The sequence below is a fragment of the Alosa alosa genome, chromosome 20 (genome assembly GCF_017589495.1).
Source record: "Alosa alosa isolate M-15738 ecotype Scorff River chromosome 20, AALO_Geno_1.1, whole genome shotgun sequence".
NCBI lineage: Eukaryota > Metazoa > Chordata > Actinopteri > Clupeiformes > Clupeidae > Alosa > Alosa alosa.
The window spans coordinates 21,264,951-21,283,875 of record NC_063208.1 but is presented as its reverse complement, the minus strand read 5'-3'; the positions used below and the strand labels follow the sequence as shown (position 1 = coordinate 21,283,875).

The 18,925-nt window shown below is 38.6% G+C and overlaps 2 protein-coding genes across 6 annotated transcripts; one reads left to right on the top strand and one right to left on the bottom strand.

The window, feature by feature from the left end:
- Nucleotides 1–3,153: 3,153 nt before the first annotated feature.
- On the bottom strand, nt 3,154–14,923 carry LOC125285497. Of its 5 annotated transcripts, none has more exons than XM_048229960.1 (6): nt 14,845–14,923; nt 6,837–6,898; nt 5,697–6,754; nt 5,403–5,561; nt 5,191–5,286; nt 3,154–4,391 (listed from the first exon to the last, which is right to left on the bottom strand). In XM_048229960.1, exons 3-6 carry the CDS (start codon nt 5,817–5,819, stop codon nt 4,074–4,076), a joined length of 696 nt encoding a protein of 231 aa, XP_048085917.1. In that variant the 5' UTR covers nt 5,820–6,754; nt 6,837–6,898; nt 14,845–14,923; the 3' UTR covers nt 3,154–4,073. The 5 variants fall into 5 exon arrangements, with proteins under 5 accessions (XP_048085917.1, XP_048085918.1, XP_048085920.1 ...); XM_048229961.1 differs by lacking the exon at nt 14,845–14,923 and adding an exon at nt 13,200–14,837; XM_048229963.1 differs by lacking the exon at nt 14,845–14,923 and adding an exon at nt 13,200–14,837 and having other exon boundaries at nt 5,697–6,393.
- LOC125285703 (mucin-5AC-like) lies at nt 14,887–16,965 on the top strand. Its single transcript, XM_048230249.1, has 2 exons — nt 14,887–14,967; nt 15,805–16,965. The coding sequence occupies exons 1-2, from the start codon at nt 14,914–14,916 to the stop codon at nt 16,963–16,965; spliced, it is 1,215 nt and encodes a 404-aa protein (XP_048086206.1). The 5' UTR covers nt 14,887–14,913.
- Nucleotides 16,966–18,925: the final 1,960 nt, after the last annotated feature.

The following is an 18,925-nucleotide window of genomic DNA, read 5'->3' as shown; positions in this document are numbered from 1 at the left end:
CACACACACACACACACACACACGAAAGAGGCCGTAGGTTACACTGATTTTACCATAGCTAAGGGGCGTTGTTAGGCACGACGTGCCAGTGGAGTGGCTTATTGCTTTTCTAAAACTGTTGCTATAAATACCTGGCAAAGTTGCATAAAGTAAAGGCACAGCAACGAGAAATGTAACGATTTATTCATAGATAATCATTCTTCCGCCAAGAAATATATTTCCTCTATCTGAATGGTTGCCAAGCAACGTCGAGACGCAGCTACTTTAGCTTTTGTATCAAGTTATGGTAGCGTCGTAATATAGAATGAAATGTGGTCAAGGTTTATGATTTATGCTTATATACAAGATATACAGTACACATAACATAATTACAACAGGGGTACATACATACATACATATACATACAAACAGACAGACATACAAATAGCTATGCACAATCAATAAAACAGGTCAGATGTGTGTGTTCCAGTGTTTCCAGAGTTGGGAGGTATATCTCGTATCACTAAGTCAAGTGCAAGGTTGGTTAAGGTAGTTAAAATTGTATTCTTGGACTCTTACTGTAATCGGCACATGAATCTGTACATACAATTCCTCAACACAGCATGAAAAGTAGAAACATTAGGCTACTTATCACAAACAAATGGCACTGGTCCATCTTGGACACTTCATTAGGATTCTAGGTGCATCAGCGTAAATGTAAAAAAAATGTAAATCAGGTTTTGTAGGCCAAGTATACTGGATTATACAAGGAATTTGGTCTCTGTATTTATACCATCTGTGAATTAGTGAACACACAGAGCACACAGTGAACACACAGTGAGGTGAAGCACACACTAACCCAGAGCAGTGAGCTGCCTTGCTACAGCGGCACTCGGGGAGCAGTGAGGGGTTAGGTGCCTTGCTCAAGGGCACTTCAGCCATTCCTGGTTGGGGATCGAATCAGCACCTATGCCATCTTTATCTTATTTGTCATTGCTTTGCCTTGCTCAAGGGCACTTCAGCCATTCCTGGTTGGGGATCGAACCAGCACCTATGCCATCTTTATCTTATTTGTCATTGCATTGCATTAGCTGCACCATAGGTGAGCTGAATAAAGTGCAGTACAGTATGTCATCATCATCACAGAAATCATCCCTGATGATGTGGCCCAGGTATTTTGCTTTAGTAACTGTTTAGCTCTTGCCCTGTCAAGTAAAAAGAGGAAAAACATAGATTCCTGTCCTCTTTAGTTCTGGAAAGACACATAAATCTCACATGCCAAAAGTAAACACCCCACATTCATTCTTATTCTGATTAAACGTATGTTTTAGCTAGCTGAGTACCATTTTAGAGATCAGTAGTGAGTATGGATTGGCTTTCATGAAATCTCAAAATATTGCAAACTATTGGGCAAGCAACAATGCGAACAGAGTGAACTCAAAGTAACTTAGTTATAGGTTCTAAGTTCTATAAACCTATTTGACTCTTTCGTACTTCAGGCAAACAAAACTGTCTGCGCTGTTATCACACAAGTGTCTGAGGCAACATGGACACTGAGATATGCAAGTCATTGAGTCATTCACACTAGCACACTTTCGCAAACACAACAAAAAAAGTCAAGTTGATTAGTCATAGTCACAAAGTTCACAAAGTCACATTCCATTGAACTTGATTAAAGACATTTGGAAGAAGGAAACAGGAACTTCCTTACTAGTTTCATCAAGCTGCACAAAATAAAACTATAAAATAATTAGACCATCATAACTCATCATGCATTATGGAGGAAGTTGGGAGTTTATTGGTGAGGTTGACAGAGTGGTAAAAAAAAACAAAAATGTGTGTTCCAGAAAATGTAGCTCTATAAATTCATTACCTTTCGAAACTCTACCTTTCAAATAAGGTTACTAGGCTTCGCAAAAATGAATCACGCTTGTCAATTTGTCTCCATCCCCTACTCTTGCAACTTTTGTGTATGCAAATGAGTATGCATATGTGTGTTTGTTTTTGTGTATACGTGTGCTTCTCTGTGTGTGTGTTTTCGCTTGTGAGTGTGTGTGGGGGGGTAATGGTGTGTCTGTGTGTGTGTGTGTGCCTGCATGTATTGTTTTATATGTGTGTGCATGTGTGTGTGTGTGTTTATGTGTTTGTGCATGCGTGTGTGTATGTGTTTGTGTGTGTGTGTGTGCCTGCATGTGTGTGCATGTATCTTTATGTGTGTGTTTGCGGTGTTCATGAGTGTGTGTGTGCATGCTCAGTGTACAGTCACTAAATGTACACATATATTAATATATTGTATGGTCCCCCATGAACGGAATTCCACGAAACTTGGCATGCATTCAGAGGGTGTCAGAATGATCCTACAGCTCCAATTGTGTACAGTTTTGACCCTGTCAGCCATTGATACCTGCAATTACAACACCTCATTTTGCTTTTTTTTCATTCAAAATTCAATGGCAACCTTATGCATTAACATGTTTGTGTTTTCCCAATAAAGTTGTATGTGTTTTCCAAACTACACAAATGCTGTCGTCTTTACAGACAATTGTTTGTTCTACCAAATGGGCACAACTTAGAATTCATCATTCTGCCAATGTAAGATTGTTTGTTGAGATAACAGTGATGTGATTGCCCCAATTACAAAAATACTGTTGCCCCAACTACAAAAATACTGTAGCCCCAACTACAAAAGTACTGTTGCCCCAGCTAGAAAAATACTGTTCTCTTTACTAACAGTTTTTAGTACAACTTAGTACAAAATGTTAACAAGTAATATAATGATTTCGCTGTTGACTAAACTAATTTTCCCCCATTTAACCTGCATTACATAAGCTACAGCTATTACAAAAGCAAATACACAAATGCAGACTTACAGAAATTTATTCTTAACTGTGATCAAGACTGGTAGAGATTTACTGGTATAGAAATGTAAAATAATACATGTCTATAAGAAACAAAATAAATTCAGAGACACAATGCAAATAATTCTCAAATAAAAAAAAATAAAAATAAATTATTGGTCTTGATACATATGGCTAAATTCAATCTAACTTGAAAGTACATTCTCCAGTAACATTTTGCTAAAATAATTACTCGGTTGGTAGAAAAAAAAAAAAAAATATATATATATGCATATCAAATTTCACATTGTAAGCCCCTACACAGTACATATATATATATATATATAGCTCTGTTGTTTGAGGTCGCCATGCACTATCTATAGGAAAAAAGAACCATATTATTTGGCACAACCCAGACTGAGTTATAGACAGGCAGCAAAAGCTGACCTAGTGTTTCATAGAAATTGAAACAAACTGCACCAAATTTGATCATTCTTTTTTCCTATGGAAAGCACAGGGTGGCCTCAACCAACAGGGCAATAGATCAATCTACACCAGACATAGTCTATACACAAATAAGTACAAAGCTAGTCAGTGGTCAGAACTTGAATTTCAAATTCAACGATTTGGCCATGTTTCAGGTATAACTTGAAAAAACATTCTGCAGTTAACACTTTGCTACAACATTCACTACTTGATAAATAAAAAAAAAAAGATGCATGTCAAATTCCACATGTTGTAAGTATGTATTTGTTGCTAAGACAACAATACAAATGGGTGTGATAAACACTTAACAAAACAATAGTTTGCCAGCTGCTAGTCAGACATGACTATGGGCATCAAGAGAATTAACATAAAAAGTTCTGTGTTAAATTTCACATGAAATGTCATTCAAAGCTGCTTACCAGCTGCTAGTCAGAGTTGACTATGGGCATCAAGAGAATTAACATGAAAACGTTCTGTGTTAAATTTCACATGAAATGTGGTTTAAAGCTGCTAGTCACTGATCAAAACTCAATTCAGTGATCAAAATTTCGAATTCAACAATATGGCCAAGTTTTCAGGTATAAGTTGAAAAAACATCTGCAGTAACACTTTGCTAGAACAATCACCCCTGTTGTAAGTCTCTATGTAGTTGTTGCAACAATACAAATGGGTGTAATAAACACACAAAAACACATCAGTTTGCCCGTTGCTGGTCAGAGATGACTCCAAGTGAAAACCTGTTTCTTCATTTCACTTTTCTTTTTGCAACATTTAGACGACACCAAGCTTTTTCTTTAGAGATCGCACACGGTTAGAGCATTTTGGGCCAATGTCCATGAAAACCTTCTGAAGTGTTTCAAAGGTGTACTTAAGGCCCTCAGGATAGGAAATATTGAGTGCATAAAGGAGGCCGAGAAGGTAAGCCAAGGCAGTGGGAGTATCCGGAAGGTCCTCTACTACTATCGATTCCTCTAAGATGAGTGCAATGTTTTGGATCTTGGGGGACGAGGCTTCAGCCACACAGTCCTCAAGGACATACAGAATTCCCACAGTGACCCCCCTGGCAGCCACATCATCTGGATCAGTTTCCTGTTTGAGGACATATGATTTTTAGTTCAAACTCACATCACACAAACACACACTACATGTCTTGTAGGGAGCTAGACATTCCCTCTATATCTCAAATTGGGTTGTCATGTCAAATACAAAGTTGTCTGTCATTTTATCTTTGTTCTCGAAGGACCATTCTGGTGACTCCATAGTCCCGTTGTTCAAGCTTATCTGGTGCTGTCCATAGGAAAAAGAATGAGAAAATTTGGCATAACCTAGACCGAGTTATGAAGAGGGAGGTAAAGCTGACTTAATTGGGTATAGAACCTTCCGTTTCTGTGCCCCACTTGGTCAGCTTTATTTCTCTGTCCATAACTTTATCCATGTTGTGTCACATTTTCCCATTCTTTTTCCTATGGACAGTATGCAATGATAACAGGGCAATGAAGGACATTGGCTCCTCACTCAAGTCACAAAGAACAAGGCTCTGGGATTCAACACCTCACTATACAAGTGGATAACCAGCTTCCTAACCAACCGATCACAGGTAGCCAGAGTAGGTAATGTGACATCCACTATCCTTCAGCACAAGTGCTCCCCTGGGCTGTGTGATGAACACCCTGCAGAGCCCACAGCAATCATACCTCCATCATCAAATAAGGCAGACAATTAACTTCCCTTACCTCTCTCAAGGAGTCCAAGGGCAAAACAGATATAAACATTTCAATTTTTTTAGTTTTCCATCATCAAATGTTTGACTTCAATTACAAATGACTTCAATTACAGTATCTCTATGCTTGTAAAAATCTAAGTTCTATTAATGACCATTAATACTTACAAGACATTGCTTGAAAAGTTGATTGGGATCTTCATGTAGGAACACAGGAAGTCCTTTCATGGCTGCTTCCTTGCGGTGTCTGACGATGTTTGTGGTCTCAAAGAAAACAATAGAAAGATAGCTCTAATAATAGCAAGACTAATTGTAATTCAACAGGTCCAATTTCATCACACACAAGTATTGTTTGGTACTGTAGTGTACTGTGCACACACCTCATCATCAAGCTTTCTCAGTATCTCCTTTAGGTCCTTGCCAAACTCTGTTTTTAGGGCGCGATACATATTCAGCAGTAGGGGCGCATATTTTTCTACTGCAGCTCTGAATGTTCCAAGTAAGTCTTTGTTTGTAATACGGAAAAACTCCTCAACAATCTGTTACAGTAAATGCAAGAAAAAACAAATATGTACAGAGGAATAGTAAGTCAATTGGGAGAATTTATAATACAGACCTGTAAAAATGTGTCTATAGCCATTATAATTTTTTAAAGCATTTACAGCCACTCCTACCTGGTCTTTAAAGAACAAAGCTGGCCATCTGTCTTTCAACTCTGCCACCATGGGCTGTTTAACGACAACCTCCTTTCGCCTCAGTGAGAACGTCATATCCATTTTCGCTTTGATGAGACTCATCCAATCTTGCCTTCTTGGACGCTTCCACTAGAAGCTGTCTCTGTTCCTCCAGTGAGGCTTCATCTTGGTCATTAGGATGATCTGGACAATGGTTGATTTCGCCACGTTTAGGCCTCTTCAAGACAAACTGGGTTGTCTCTCCATCTGCCCTACGTTTGCTATTCAGAAGAACCTCAGTGCAACCAGCATCCCGCAGCTTTGCTCTGTAATTGTTGAACTTGTTCCTGATGGAGACAAGCCATCCGCCATAACCATTTCCATCATCCTCCTTCAGGCAAGGGTACTTGGTAATCAATGCAACAGCAATGGATTCAACCTCATGAGACTCAGGGTAAGCCTTAATACTAAAACTTGCTTGAGTAATTTTGTTTAGAATATCAGTTGACATGTCCCTGGGCACATCACCTATGCCTTTTTTGGTTTTTGCATATTCCTCATTGCCCTTTTTTCAACCTCAGTTCAATGTCATGAGACAGAGGAGGAATAGGAAATGGGGAAGGCCACACTGAAGCACTGCGCAGGTTTCCAGAAGTTGAGGGTGACTGGCTAGGTGAAGGGTTGATAGAAGGGCTAGCTGAAGGACCAGGAGAAAAGACAGGTGAAAAGTCAGATGAAGGCCCCCCCAGAGAATCTGAACTTGCCATGTCCAGAGACGATATAGATCCAAGGGACAGAATGTCACAATCATTAAGTTGTACAAGCACACGTTTCCACTTTATGTGCAAGACTGCACGATCCTTTGGTAGTTCAGCTATATCTGCTAAATCACACAACGCATTATCAAAGTCAGTGTCCTCAAATTGCAACGAAAAGTCTCCTTGGAGCTGTAGTTTTTCTCTTAAGAAGTCAACCAGTGCATCTACAGACTGTGGCTCTTCGTTAAGTCTGACACGTCGTGCCTCATTAGCAGATAGAATAACACGAAGTAGCAGTGCCTAAGTAAAAGAGTTGCTCAGGTTAGTGAAGAAAATGATCATGATATCTACTTAACATGCGAGCAATGTAAATATCACTTACCATTTTCTCTTAACATAAGTATGTCCTAGGGGTCACCCAGAGCTTTCCTCCGACGGAATAGACTGCCAAGGGATAGTAATGATTCAGGTTGTCAATTTCAACAATAACCACTTCACTATAGTCACTGTACTGAACTTGAAAAGACCTATAATGTTCAAAGTACCATGCTGTGAGTTTTTTTGACAAGAATGATACCTTGTCAGAATTGACTATAATGCTCACAATCATGAAAAACTCTGGTTGGCCATAGCACTGCCCTGCTGAGACAACCATGCCTTCAGCATATTCTGTTCCATAGAGCTGCACTTTGCTAGTGAGACAGACCGTGTTATTGTAGGGATATTTTCTTGACACAGCAGATTTCTGTGAACTGTTCAAAGACCCAATCTGAACAGTGCTAACTTTCTCAATGTATAGGTTAGACTGAAAGAGACTTTGTCCATCTAAGTAGTAGGCCATAAACTGCTGATGCTTTGTACCTAAAGAGAGCTCCAGATTCTTTGTATTATGCAAATCATGTGCAATTCTTTTGAACACACTGTGTTTGGACTCAAACCGCATGGTCCATAGATCCACTAACGGACCAAAACAGCGGATAAGGTGCGGATAATGCAAAATAAAATGATGTTTTGGTTTGAAGGGAAAATTGGGAAATGTGTCTCTGAGAAGTAAGTGATGATCCTTCAGTTTGAATGAGAGGTAGGATAATGTTTCCTCTGTAAATTTGTCGGATACCACAATTTGGACAATCTCTTTGAGATCCATCAATATCTCCCATGATGGATCATTCTCAGCAACACAACCACCCACCATGAGGGGAAGCAGCCTCAGCAATGCCCAATTCTCGTGGCCATTTCCCCCAATGGAACCGTTTTTAATGGCTGCTTTCCTAACAACCTTAGGTTTGTTGACTTTATCCGAGTGCTTGTATGGAAACGACCTGATGAAGTAATTGAGTTTGTCCAGTGTGAAAAATCCTTTAGATATCAAATCTGAAAGGCACAATGCCAATTCCACTGGAATAACCCCTTCAAAAAAGTCGTGCAATATATCTGGGGGGAATCCTGTCACAGGATGGAATGAAGTCAGGTGCTGACTTAGAACACACTCACGTTTCACCCCATTTACACTCTTCAGAGTTGGGTTTTGTTTGAGCTCATCCACAAACTTATCGTGCTGATCAACGGTTCTCAAAAGGAAATCTCTTGGTCTGGGAGTCCCTATTTCACTGTGACTAATCAAACAGAAACGACAAAATTTGTCTACAATGAAACTTTCTTGGAACCCGGCAAGACTGTGTGCTCCAAGATTATCTGCACAGACACAGAATATTTTCACTCCAACAGACCTCCTTAAAGCTTCAACATGGATTCCATTATCCTCAATAACCTTTAGGTCCTTAATAAGTGGCTCTAAAAATCTCTCATAACCGAATTCTTTCACATCACGACTATTTCCTAATGCTCCCAACTGAATGGATGTCAGACCAGCCTTAAATGTTGCTGGTAAATTAAGGATGACCCAATACACTGCAACTATTTTGTGGATATTCCGCGAAGTTCCCAAAGGATTGGCGACCTCGAACTCATCAATGTACAGGGCCAAACTGATTTCTACACCTTCATCAGTACTATCTCTTCTCTGCCTGAAGTACTGGCCATCCTGGAAAGATCTATAAACACCAGCTAAGTGTTCATGTCTGAAAACTAATGCACCTAAAAAATCAGGACATCTCAACAGGTTTTGAAGCATTAATGGCAATGGCACATAGACAAAAGAGTTTGTACTACCTTGCCTATACAGATACTCCACTGGCTCGATCAATTTAAAGTTTTTTTTAAAATAACCAGTCCTTCTGTAGTCAGTAGACAGACAGCCTTTTACAGACGTTCCAGTCACTAATGGACTGGATGTAAATACAGAATCAATAATATCCTCAACTAGATTATTTTCTGTTGAAATGTTGTTCTTTTTCAGAACTTCTGCAACTGACCGGAAAGCAAGAAATTTAGAGCATATGAATAGATCACGGATTTCCTCAACGATTTTTTGTATTGCACTACGTGTGACATGTAGATCCGTCTGCATAGACAGGAAAAGACTTGCCACTTTGTGTTCAACTTGTTCAAAATCCAGATGATCTACTCTGTCTTCCTCAAACTCAAAACTGGAATCTTGAAGTGAAGTTGAAGCTATACTTTCATCAGCTATGCCAGCTTCAGCACTAACAGGTTGAATGACTGTTCTAAAATCTTTTACTGTATATTGTTTATGCTTCCTACTTTTATGTGAGCTGAAAGTGGAGTATGTGTTTGTTTTAAACTCACAACCTAAAAACGGACACTGAATCGTTTCTTGAATTTTCAGGTGATTTCCTAAATGTTTCAAAAAATCTATCTGAGAACATATTTGTTGAAAATCGCAACATTCACATCTAAATGTAAAAGACTGTTGAGCAATAGGTGCACTTTTGCGATGATTTCTCGATAGATGTGACTTCAAAGCTCCCTGTGTTCTGAAGACACACACACAGTCAGAGTATACACATGGCCACTGGTGACGTCTCTTGTGGCAAAGCTGATGATGTCTAACAAGGCCGTCTTGGTCAGCAGAAAAACTGCAGAACTTGCAATGCATGGATTCAATCCTCACTAAACATAAAAACATGACATTTTATAAATATATATATATTAAGACACCACAAGAGAGAATAGTCTATTTGCATTAATTAGGCTGATGCTTGTATTTAAAAAAAATAATTTAGCTAACCTAGATACCACACAAACATCACTACCCAACACCACTTGATATTATATTGTCACCAGTAGGCTATCACTTTAACAACAGAGAAATAACTGACTAATAATCATCACTATGTCCATAGCACTCAAATAAAATACACTTTCACACAATGACAGCCCAATATGTTAAGAATGTTCCATGTTGTTGCCTACTTGTCTGCAAAGAGGGCTAAACATGTTGCCTTCACTACTATCTTTGCGTAGTTTAGCAGAGGGCATTGTTTGGAATTGAACAGAGAAAACTGCCATGAGGAGAATCATAATCAATGATCTTACACTGTTATGCACCATAACAGTCAGATTCTAATATACAAAAACGAACAAACAAACAAAAAATAATAGGATGAATGTGCAGTTTATTTTGATTAGGGTCTCTTATGTGCTATGACCTACAACTCCACTTCAATGGACAGAGCTGGTGATCTGTTCACGTGCTAAGTGCATGCATGATGCCTGTGTAAGGCAAACTCACCAACGAGAAACGGTGTCAATTCCAATGGATAGTGCAACCTATCTATGGGCCATTAAAGGCGTGAAATGGCATGTTGTATGGATAACGGATATGGTAACGTTAATGTTGTATGGATAATGAATAAGGATGCTAGCACTAACGTTAATATGGATGCTAACACTAACGTTAACTGACTTAGCAAAATCAGTTTCTAACACAAACAAAACATTTCAGTAGAGGTGTGTTTCATGAAACCTAACAAGCTATTCAACATCACCTGATAACTAGAAAGCAATATCAAAAATCGAAGTAACTTACATTTCCAAGTTCAAACGTCACAAAGTCTTCAAGTGAGTATGCTCAGACTGGCTCTGGTAGCTATGCTGAAAAGATGCCGTTGTGCCTTGTCAGCACCCCTTCATATCTCTATGGGAAACCCCGTGTGTGTGAATGATTTGGCGCCACAGCTTGGTTACTACAAATTCCACGTTCAGTTTACAAACAAATGCATGTTTAGTTACACTTGTGAGTCAAACTGTTGGTTTAACATGCTTTTCTTTATTATTGTATAGTCATTACATTTGTTCATGGTAATGATTCAGAAAACCATATAAACTGGATAGAGCACATCTCTATTTTTTACAGTGTACCAGTGACTTTGCTCTGTCCGTAAGTTTACAGTATGTATTAATGTGTCAAATGTTTACAGTATAGGTTGAACTAACAGCATTTGTGCAAAACTGTACATCGGGTTTCATTAACAGCTGGGGTAATGTTAAGTTCAACTTGCTAAGTGGGCGATATAGCGCGCTTAGCTGCTAACAGTTTGCAGCTAACTGATAGCAGCTATGCGAGTTAACACTGCCTCAGACCATGCAGAGCAGAAAACAAATATTCTAGGTATTCAAGCCCTTTGATATTTTTTGTTATCGGGTTATGAGGAAGTGGTGGCGCCTGGGGTCTAGAACTAGGCTGTATAAATTTGCCAATAGCAGTTGTCTTCATGAGCTCTCTTAATGAAGTTTAGTTCTAACGTTAGCCATTTCTCATGAGAAACGCTTGCTAGCATGCTAAGTTGATTCAAAAACGTGTACAGATTAAACTGTGTATGGTTTACGCCGATATTCCTACTGTATTGATAAAACAATTAGGATAATTGGACTCATAACCTTACTGACTGAGAAAGCCATGGTCTTTTATCTAAAATCTTTCGTTGTGATTTAGCAAGAGGACTTAGGTTGCAGTGTGTGGAATTTGAACGAATGTGCCGTTATTGAGGTGCAAAATGGCGCCATATAATTCCAACGTGATGATTGACATTTTAAATTCTATTGTGATAAATGTACTAGGCCTGAAGCAATAGAGAAAATTAAGTTGCCAAATCATAATATTTTTAGCTTAACAGTATTAATTAGGTCTCTGGAGAAATAATTTAATTTAACATTTAATGTGAAACTTAATCAGCTGTTTTAGTTAAACATGGCCAATAGATGCATATTGATAATAATTTTGCCCTCTTTTTTTTTTTTGCAGTTGGAAAACTGAAAATGCAGAGCAATGAACTGGACATGTAAGTTGTGCTTGTTTGGATGTGAAGTCAGAGGTCAGTTGCTCAAACACTACTGATTGAAACATGGAGGTTACACCAGAATACTTAAAAAAAAAAACTGCAGAGGGTGGTGAAAACTGGCCAACGCATCACCGGTTCCTCACTCCCTCCATCAAGGCCATCCAGGGCAAGTGATGCTTGCGTGAAGGCGCAAGCAGCATCATCAAAGACTGTTCTCACCTCAACCACAGACTGTTCACCCCACTCCTCTGGGAGGCGTTACAGGTCTCCCTGCACCCAAACCAGCAGGTTCAGAGGAAGCTTCTTCCCGCGGCTGTCACCCTACTGAACTCTAGCTCTGCATCCCGGGTGACAACCAACCAACTAAGCCCCCTGCCCGATGCCTCCTTGCCTGTGCCTGTTGAGGTGTCCACCATGACCATGGAAACCTTGACGGGGACACCCACCCCTCCATGGGACAATTGCCCTATCCCACCCATAGTGTTCTATTTATTTACAAATGTACATACTGTAATTACACTTATACATGGCATTTTCTACTGCTCTTCATACTATTCATCCTGCACATACACGCATTCTTACTACTGTTATAATGTTACTGTTTCTGCACTACAGTACTGTTACCACACTGCACATAGCTGTATACTGTACATATATGTCTATATGGTTCATACCGATATCCATATTTATTCTGCTAATACATTGCACATATTTATATATAATTTATATTACTCTAAACCACCTTCTGTAAACCAACTGTATACTACTGTTTACACCGCATATTTTTATCCTGTCTATGCACCACCTGTCTTTGTATATCACATTGCATTTTTCTGCTTTTTTTTTCACTTCTAGTTAGATGCAAACTGCATTTTGTTGTCTTTGTACTTGTACTCTGCAAAATGACAATAAAGTTATCTAATCTAATAGTGCCAACTATTTGTGTATATTCTGCAAGTAAACTTTACTGTCCAACATAAAGTACCCTTTACAACTCAAAGTAAGAGTAACTCATTTAACAGTAGTAAATACAACTTTGTTTCAAGTAAGCTTTACTCGAGGGCATGAAGTAAACTTTACTAGTTGGAAGTAAGTAACCAGAACTTTAAAGTCTTAAGTAAGGATAACTTCTTCTAATTAAGCATTACTTGTAGACATCAAGTAAACATAACTTGGAAGAGAAAAGTTTTGTTTACTTAACTTATTTAAGGCAACGAGTTTCCACCCTTTTTTCAAGTAACCATTACTTATTATTTTTTACAGTGTATTTGCATTTAGCATATATGTCTGTATCTGCCACATTTATTACAAACAATTCATTACCACTGTTAATTAATCATTAATTTATTAAATACTAAGTGTGTACATATACTGTATGTGAAAAGACATTCTTTAAAGACACATAGTAATAAGATTAACTGGTCAGATAGAAGAACAAGATAGTTTAGCTTAATTTAACATGACTGTGTTTGTATTAGGCTATAATCATTTTGATATTTAATTTATGAAAATCTGTATCTTGGCTTTTAAACCAAACTTACTGTTAACTTGGCCAGTCCAACTAAAGTTGCCTTCCAACCACACTGATAAAGATGTTTCTTTATTGTGGAAAATGGACCAGGATATATTGTAGACTACTTTAGATTGGCCATTTGAGACTGAATAAAATTTAGAGCTCTTCTGTTTATACTGTGCACCGACACACTTCCAAATTCATTGGAAAATGCCCATCCTGATTCCAAAGAAATACTATCATAACGGACAGTAGTTTTGGTTTCATGCCTCTCAGGCGTGCCACTCCCATCAAATTGTTTCCTGTGCATTTTTCAAAATTAAAGGACCAAATGTTCAGACTACTCTTTCATCTAGGGTTTGAAAATATGGCCTATTTTTTCACATGAAGATTTTAATAGCTGTGTAACAGGTTAGGTTCACTGTTGCCAGCTACACTATTCTTGAGCCATATTGAACATACTTCTCTCTGGTCTAAGTGTCTGGCAAATATATGATTGCTCTAGAGCAATCATATATTTGCCAGACAAATATATCAGCAATCCCCCCTGAAAGATAACACATCCAGTTTCAGTTTTTATTAAACCAGTACGATAAGTTTCGTTTCCATTGAAATGGTCCCCACCTTGTGGCCCACAAGTCTTGTTGCACTACTCATGTCACTTATCTGATGTGTTACTGCAGATTCCTCACAGCAGAGCATATTCCGTTAATTTTCATACCTTCATTTTTAAACATTAATCCTGGTGTTATTTGTGATTTAAACATACAGATAGTTGTTTCATCTCCAGTGACCAATTCTACTCACCATATCCATATCTGAAAGCATGGAGCTTGCATCATCATCGTCATATTCAACTGCACAAATTGAGCATCCCAGTACACATCTCTAGATCTACAGCAATTTGCATCCCTTAAGGATTTAGCTAATTTATTGACTAACATGTAATTTATATTACAAGGGCCACTGTCCCCAGAGCATTATGGGGTTAAGCGCCTTGCTCAAGGGGCACAACGGTGGAAGCCGGGTATTGAACCCACAACCTTTCAGGCTAATCACTACACTGCCCAATTTTAATTTAACCCGTTTTTGGGAAGTAAATATTTTACTTTATTAACTAATAATATATCAGAATAATGAATGAGTCAGCAGCATCATCATTAACTATGGAAACCTTTGTGTTAATAAATCTATAGTGAACAAATATTGGTTCTGCTTATCTTCTAGCCAGGCCTTGCATAATATCCTCAAACACCCTCCTCTTCATATCCACGGTTAAGGGAGAACTTGTTATGAGGAACATTTAGTGAGATGAAATCTGGATTTTAATAAAAGGAAATCAGCAAGGGTGCTATCACATCTTAATTGGTAATACTGTATTGTGTACCCAAACAACAGGTCATGCCGTTGCCATTTGTCTGTCTTGACTGTGATACTAACACTGTCTGGTGTTTTATGGGAGAAACACAAGGCAAATACAATAATGGTAGTACATGTATTTGTGTTTGCATGTCACAGGGTCATTAGTGACTTCCAGTCAAGTTTTCTCAGAGAAGTACCAGTAAAAAAAAAGAAAAAAGGGCATAACACCAAGGTGGGGTTTGATATAAAAGCCGAAATCACTGAAAGCCACCGCAGACCACACAGAAAAAGATAGGGAGTTGGGTCCTCACCAGCTCAGAACAGAAGATCAGGATTCTCAGAGTGTCTGCTGTAGCTGTCATCTGACCATCGATCTCAGCATGAAACTCCTGTTTGTCTGCAGTATGGTGCTATGGGGCCTTACAATAACTCAGGTACCTTTTCAATAGCACATTTAGCTCAATATAATAAGGAAAACGCCTTTGCATTATAATAATTGTATTTGTAACAGTACAATTTAAATAAATTAAAATGGAAGATCTGTATGTGCTCTGTGTGTGTGTGTGTGTGTGTGTGTGTGTGTGTGTGTGTGTGTGTGTGTAAGAGAGAGAGAAAGAGAGAGCGAGAACTTTTTCAGACATTTTCTGAGGGTATTTTTCATAAATGCACACTTTTTAGAATATTCCTTTTGCCTTCTAACATTTTCTCTAACTACTGGTGTATATTCCTCCAAAATGTCTTAGTCTATCAAAAACAAACCCATCCTTTCTCAAAATGTGTTATAAGTTAAAACTTTCTTATTGCAGTCCTTCAGTGAGCTCTGCCCTGCTATGAAATAATTTTGAGATTAAATTGATGAAAATCTGTATCTTGGCCTTTTAAACAAATTGGCCTTTTAAACAAACCCAGATTTAGTGTAGGCTGACAGGCCAAACTAAACTAAACTCAGAGATATTTGATATGCTGGGCACCCACATGCCTCTTCTTCCCAATTCATTGGCAATGCCCCATCTTGATGCGAAAGAAATACTACTAACGGACAGCAGTTTTGTTTTTATGCCACTTAGGCGTGCCACTCCCATCAAATTGTTTCCTGTGCATTTGTCAAGGTTAAAGGACTAGATGTTCAGACTTTACTTTCATCATTTTCAGGGTAGTGAAAATATCCAAGTTTTTAAGAGGCCAGAATATATTTAAAGTTAACTATGAGATTATTCCATTTTTAACAACCCTTCATTCGTTTAACAACTCTTCATCCCTTTGAATTGCAGTCTACAGACACCACAACAACTGAAACCGTGAAAACTGCATTACCAACAACAACCACCGGGGGAGCATCAACTATGGCTACAGTTACAGCCAGCATTGCAGTCACCACAGCTCCACAGAAAACAGAGTCAACAGCTATGCGTACACTAGCTAGAAAAATGGTTACAGAGAATACAACCACAAGTGAGCATGCAGAAAATACAACCCTGGCAAATGACACAGCTCAAGTTGAAACAAAAACAACAGCCAAAAGGACATCTCAGAGAGCGGCAAGGAAAAGCATTAAAGACACAACAAATATTACCATGGCAAATATGACAGTCACAACTATAGCTACAACAACTACAGCAAATATTACAGGTACACCAGTGATGACAGACGTGGCAGTCACTGGAGAACAGATTACAACCACCACATCAAATATTACCATGGCAAATATGATAGTCACAACTATAGCTACAACAACCACAGCAAATATTACAGGCACACCAGACAACCCTGACCACATGATGACAACCTTTGCAGTCACTGGAGAACAGACTACAGACACCACAACAACCACCACAGCAGAAACCACAAGTGAGCCTGCAGAAAAAACAACCCTGGCAAATGACACAGCTCAAGTTGAAACAAAAACAATAGCCAAAAGGACATCTCATAGAGCGGCAATGAAAAGCATTAAAGATACAACAAATATTACCATGGCAAATATGACAGTCACAACTATAGCTACAACAACCACAGCAAATATTACAGGAACGCCAGACAACCCTGACCACATGATGACAACCTTTGCAGTCACTGGAGAACAGACTACAGACAACACAACAACCACCACAGCAGAAACCACAAGTCAGCCTGCAAAAAATACAACCCTAGCAAATGACACAGCTCCAGTCGAATCAAAAACAGCAGCCAAAAGCATGACAAACATTACAGCACAAACATTACTGAACACAACCACAGAAGCGGACAACACCTCCGCTACTGCAAAGGCAACCAGTGAAAAAACCATAGCACCAGAGACCGCCACTTCCACAGCCATGACCACATCCACGACAACTAAACCGAACACATTGACCTGTTTCACTGCGGGCACCACTGGTATCAGTGCCAGCTTGCTGAGCTGCTTGCTGCCCATGTTGCCACTCATGTTGGGGTAAAAGCTGCCCTCATGTGGCCTGAAAATTTAACTGTTAACTGTGTGTTGTGAACTGTGAACTGTGTGCTGAGTGTGTTTCACTAATTCACGGATTGGGATAAATGCAGAGACCAAATTTCCCTCACGGGATCAAAAGAGTATATATACTTATACTTATATATTAATATATATAAGTATAAGTATATATGTGCAGCAGACCTGAGGCAACACAATATATTCTTCAGAAATATAGCTGATATAAACTGAAATAAATGCTACCACAGAAGTTCATGCACAAAATGTAGGCCTACACACATTATAAAGGGCATAACAAACAGAAATTATATCCATACTATATTCATTATCTTTGAATTTAGTTGAAAATAAGGAACTTTTCGACATGAGTGCATTGCCATTTTATAGGCCTACAGTCTATGGTGCACTGTCACTTGCCACACACATCAACGCCAAGTTTTTAACAGGCAAACACTGGATGAACAATGGATTTTATGGAGCAGCGTCGACCAAATATAACTGAATCGTGATTTACACGGCGACAAAGTGCGATGCTGGTGTGCGGAGTTGTATTGAAAGAATGGATTCTAATGTAAATGAATGTCAAAAGCAGAGTGCATCGCAAATAGTAGCAGCCAAAGAGGAATGCTGATAACAGAACAAGTGAAGGTGAAAAAATCTTTGGCGGCACACAACTAATGCGTCAGCCTAGGCTACTCTCTTTGGCCAGCTCGATAGCCCAACCAAGTGTGTGCAGCATGCCTTTACGTAGCCTACTAACAGAGCATCATCATAAAGATACATTGATCTGCATCACATTTTAGCGGAAAACATGTTAACATTACATCATTGATTCCAATGGGAAAGACAGCTAGTAATCACGTTACATCTAGTTATTAATTCACAGGACATTCAATAATTTTACTAACACGGCAGTTATGAAGAATTATGTTTATGTAACTTACTCATGTCGAAACGATGTACATTACCAAACTAATTCGTTTGCAATACCCCATGTAGGCTTGTACAAATTTAGCATGTAGCTACACTTACCATAATATCCCATGCAAACCGGTTAGCTTGCTAGCTAGCTAACTAATTATCTCACTTAGTTGTAGAAAATGGGCTATCATATTACAAGTGATAGAATGAATGTGTGACTTATGTTTAGTTGATGTTATGACATGTAAAGTTAAGCTTGCTGAACTTAATTATAGCCTAGTCAGCCACGGGCAGTTTGACTGTGCCTACCTATCGATACATTCGTGACACTCCTGTTAGTAAACTGGAAAGAGCAAAACATGTGAACATGGTCACATTAATCCCATAAACACACAGATAACTCTTACACCAACCTTATTTTGTGCCTTTTATTCACGTTTGTTTCAAGATTTAGTAAGTTTACTATAAGCCCTTTTCGCTCCCCACTTTGATGCAGCATAGATTTAGACAGAGAGTTGTTCTAACATTACTAGTTGTTGCAACAGCATGTGAAAAAACTACAAAGTTTGTTACACCAACATGAACGTTAATCTCGCGATTAAAAAAATTGACATCGTTAAAATAGGTTTATGTTAACACCGTTAATAACGCGTTTAACTGACAGCACTAACTTATATAAATGACATCTAGTACTCTTTAACTGACATCGGCCAATGAACAGTGAGGTTATTATGAGAGTTCACCAGGGTGGGTCTACGACAACAGATTTTCAAATCCTTATGCATGAAAGTGTAAATATGTCATTGTTGAACTATATTGAATATATTTTTTCTTCTTGAATTTCCCCTAGGGGATCAATAAAGTATCTATCTATCTATCTATCTATCTATCTATCTAAGCATTTTAGATGTACATTATGTACATACTGTATCTGTTCATAGATAGATATGCCTTTAATCCGACAGTGAAGAGAGTGACAGGAAGCAAGTGGGAGAAAGAGATGGGGTGGGATCAGGACATGTATT

Coding starts and splice junctions, on each gene's coding strand:
- LOC125285497 (XM_048229960.1), bottom strand. CDS start 5,819: ATGAGTCTCATCAAAGCGAAAATGGATATGACGTTCTCACTGAGGCGA. Junction 5,287..5,402: donor TGAGAAAGCTTGATGATGAG/GTGTGTGCACAG, acceptor GTTTTCTTTGAG/ACCACAAACATCGTCAGACA. Junction 4,392..5,190: donor AACTTTTCAAGCAATGTCTT/GTAAGTATTAAT, acceptor GTCCTCAAACAG/GAAACTGATCCAGATGATGT.
- LOC125285703 (XM_048230249.1), top strand. CDS start 14,914: ATGAAACTCCTGTTTGTCTGCAGTATGGTGCTATGGGGCCTTACAATA. Junction 14,968..15,804: donor GGGGCCTTACAATAACTCAG/GTACCTTTTCAA, acceptor TTTGAATTGCAG/TCTACAGACACCACAACAAC.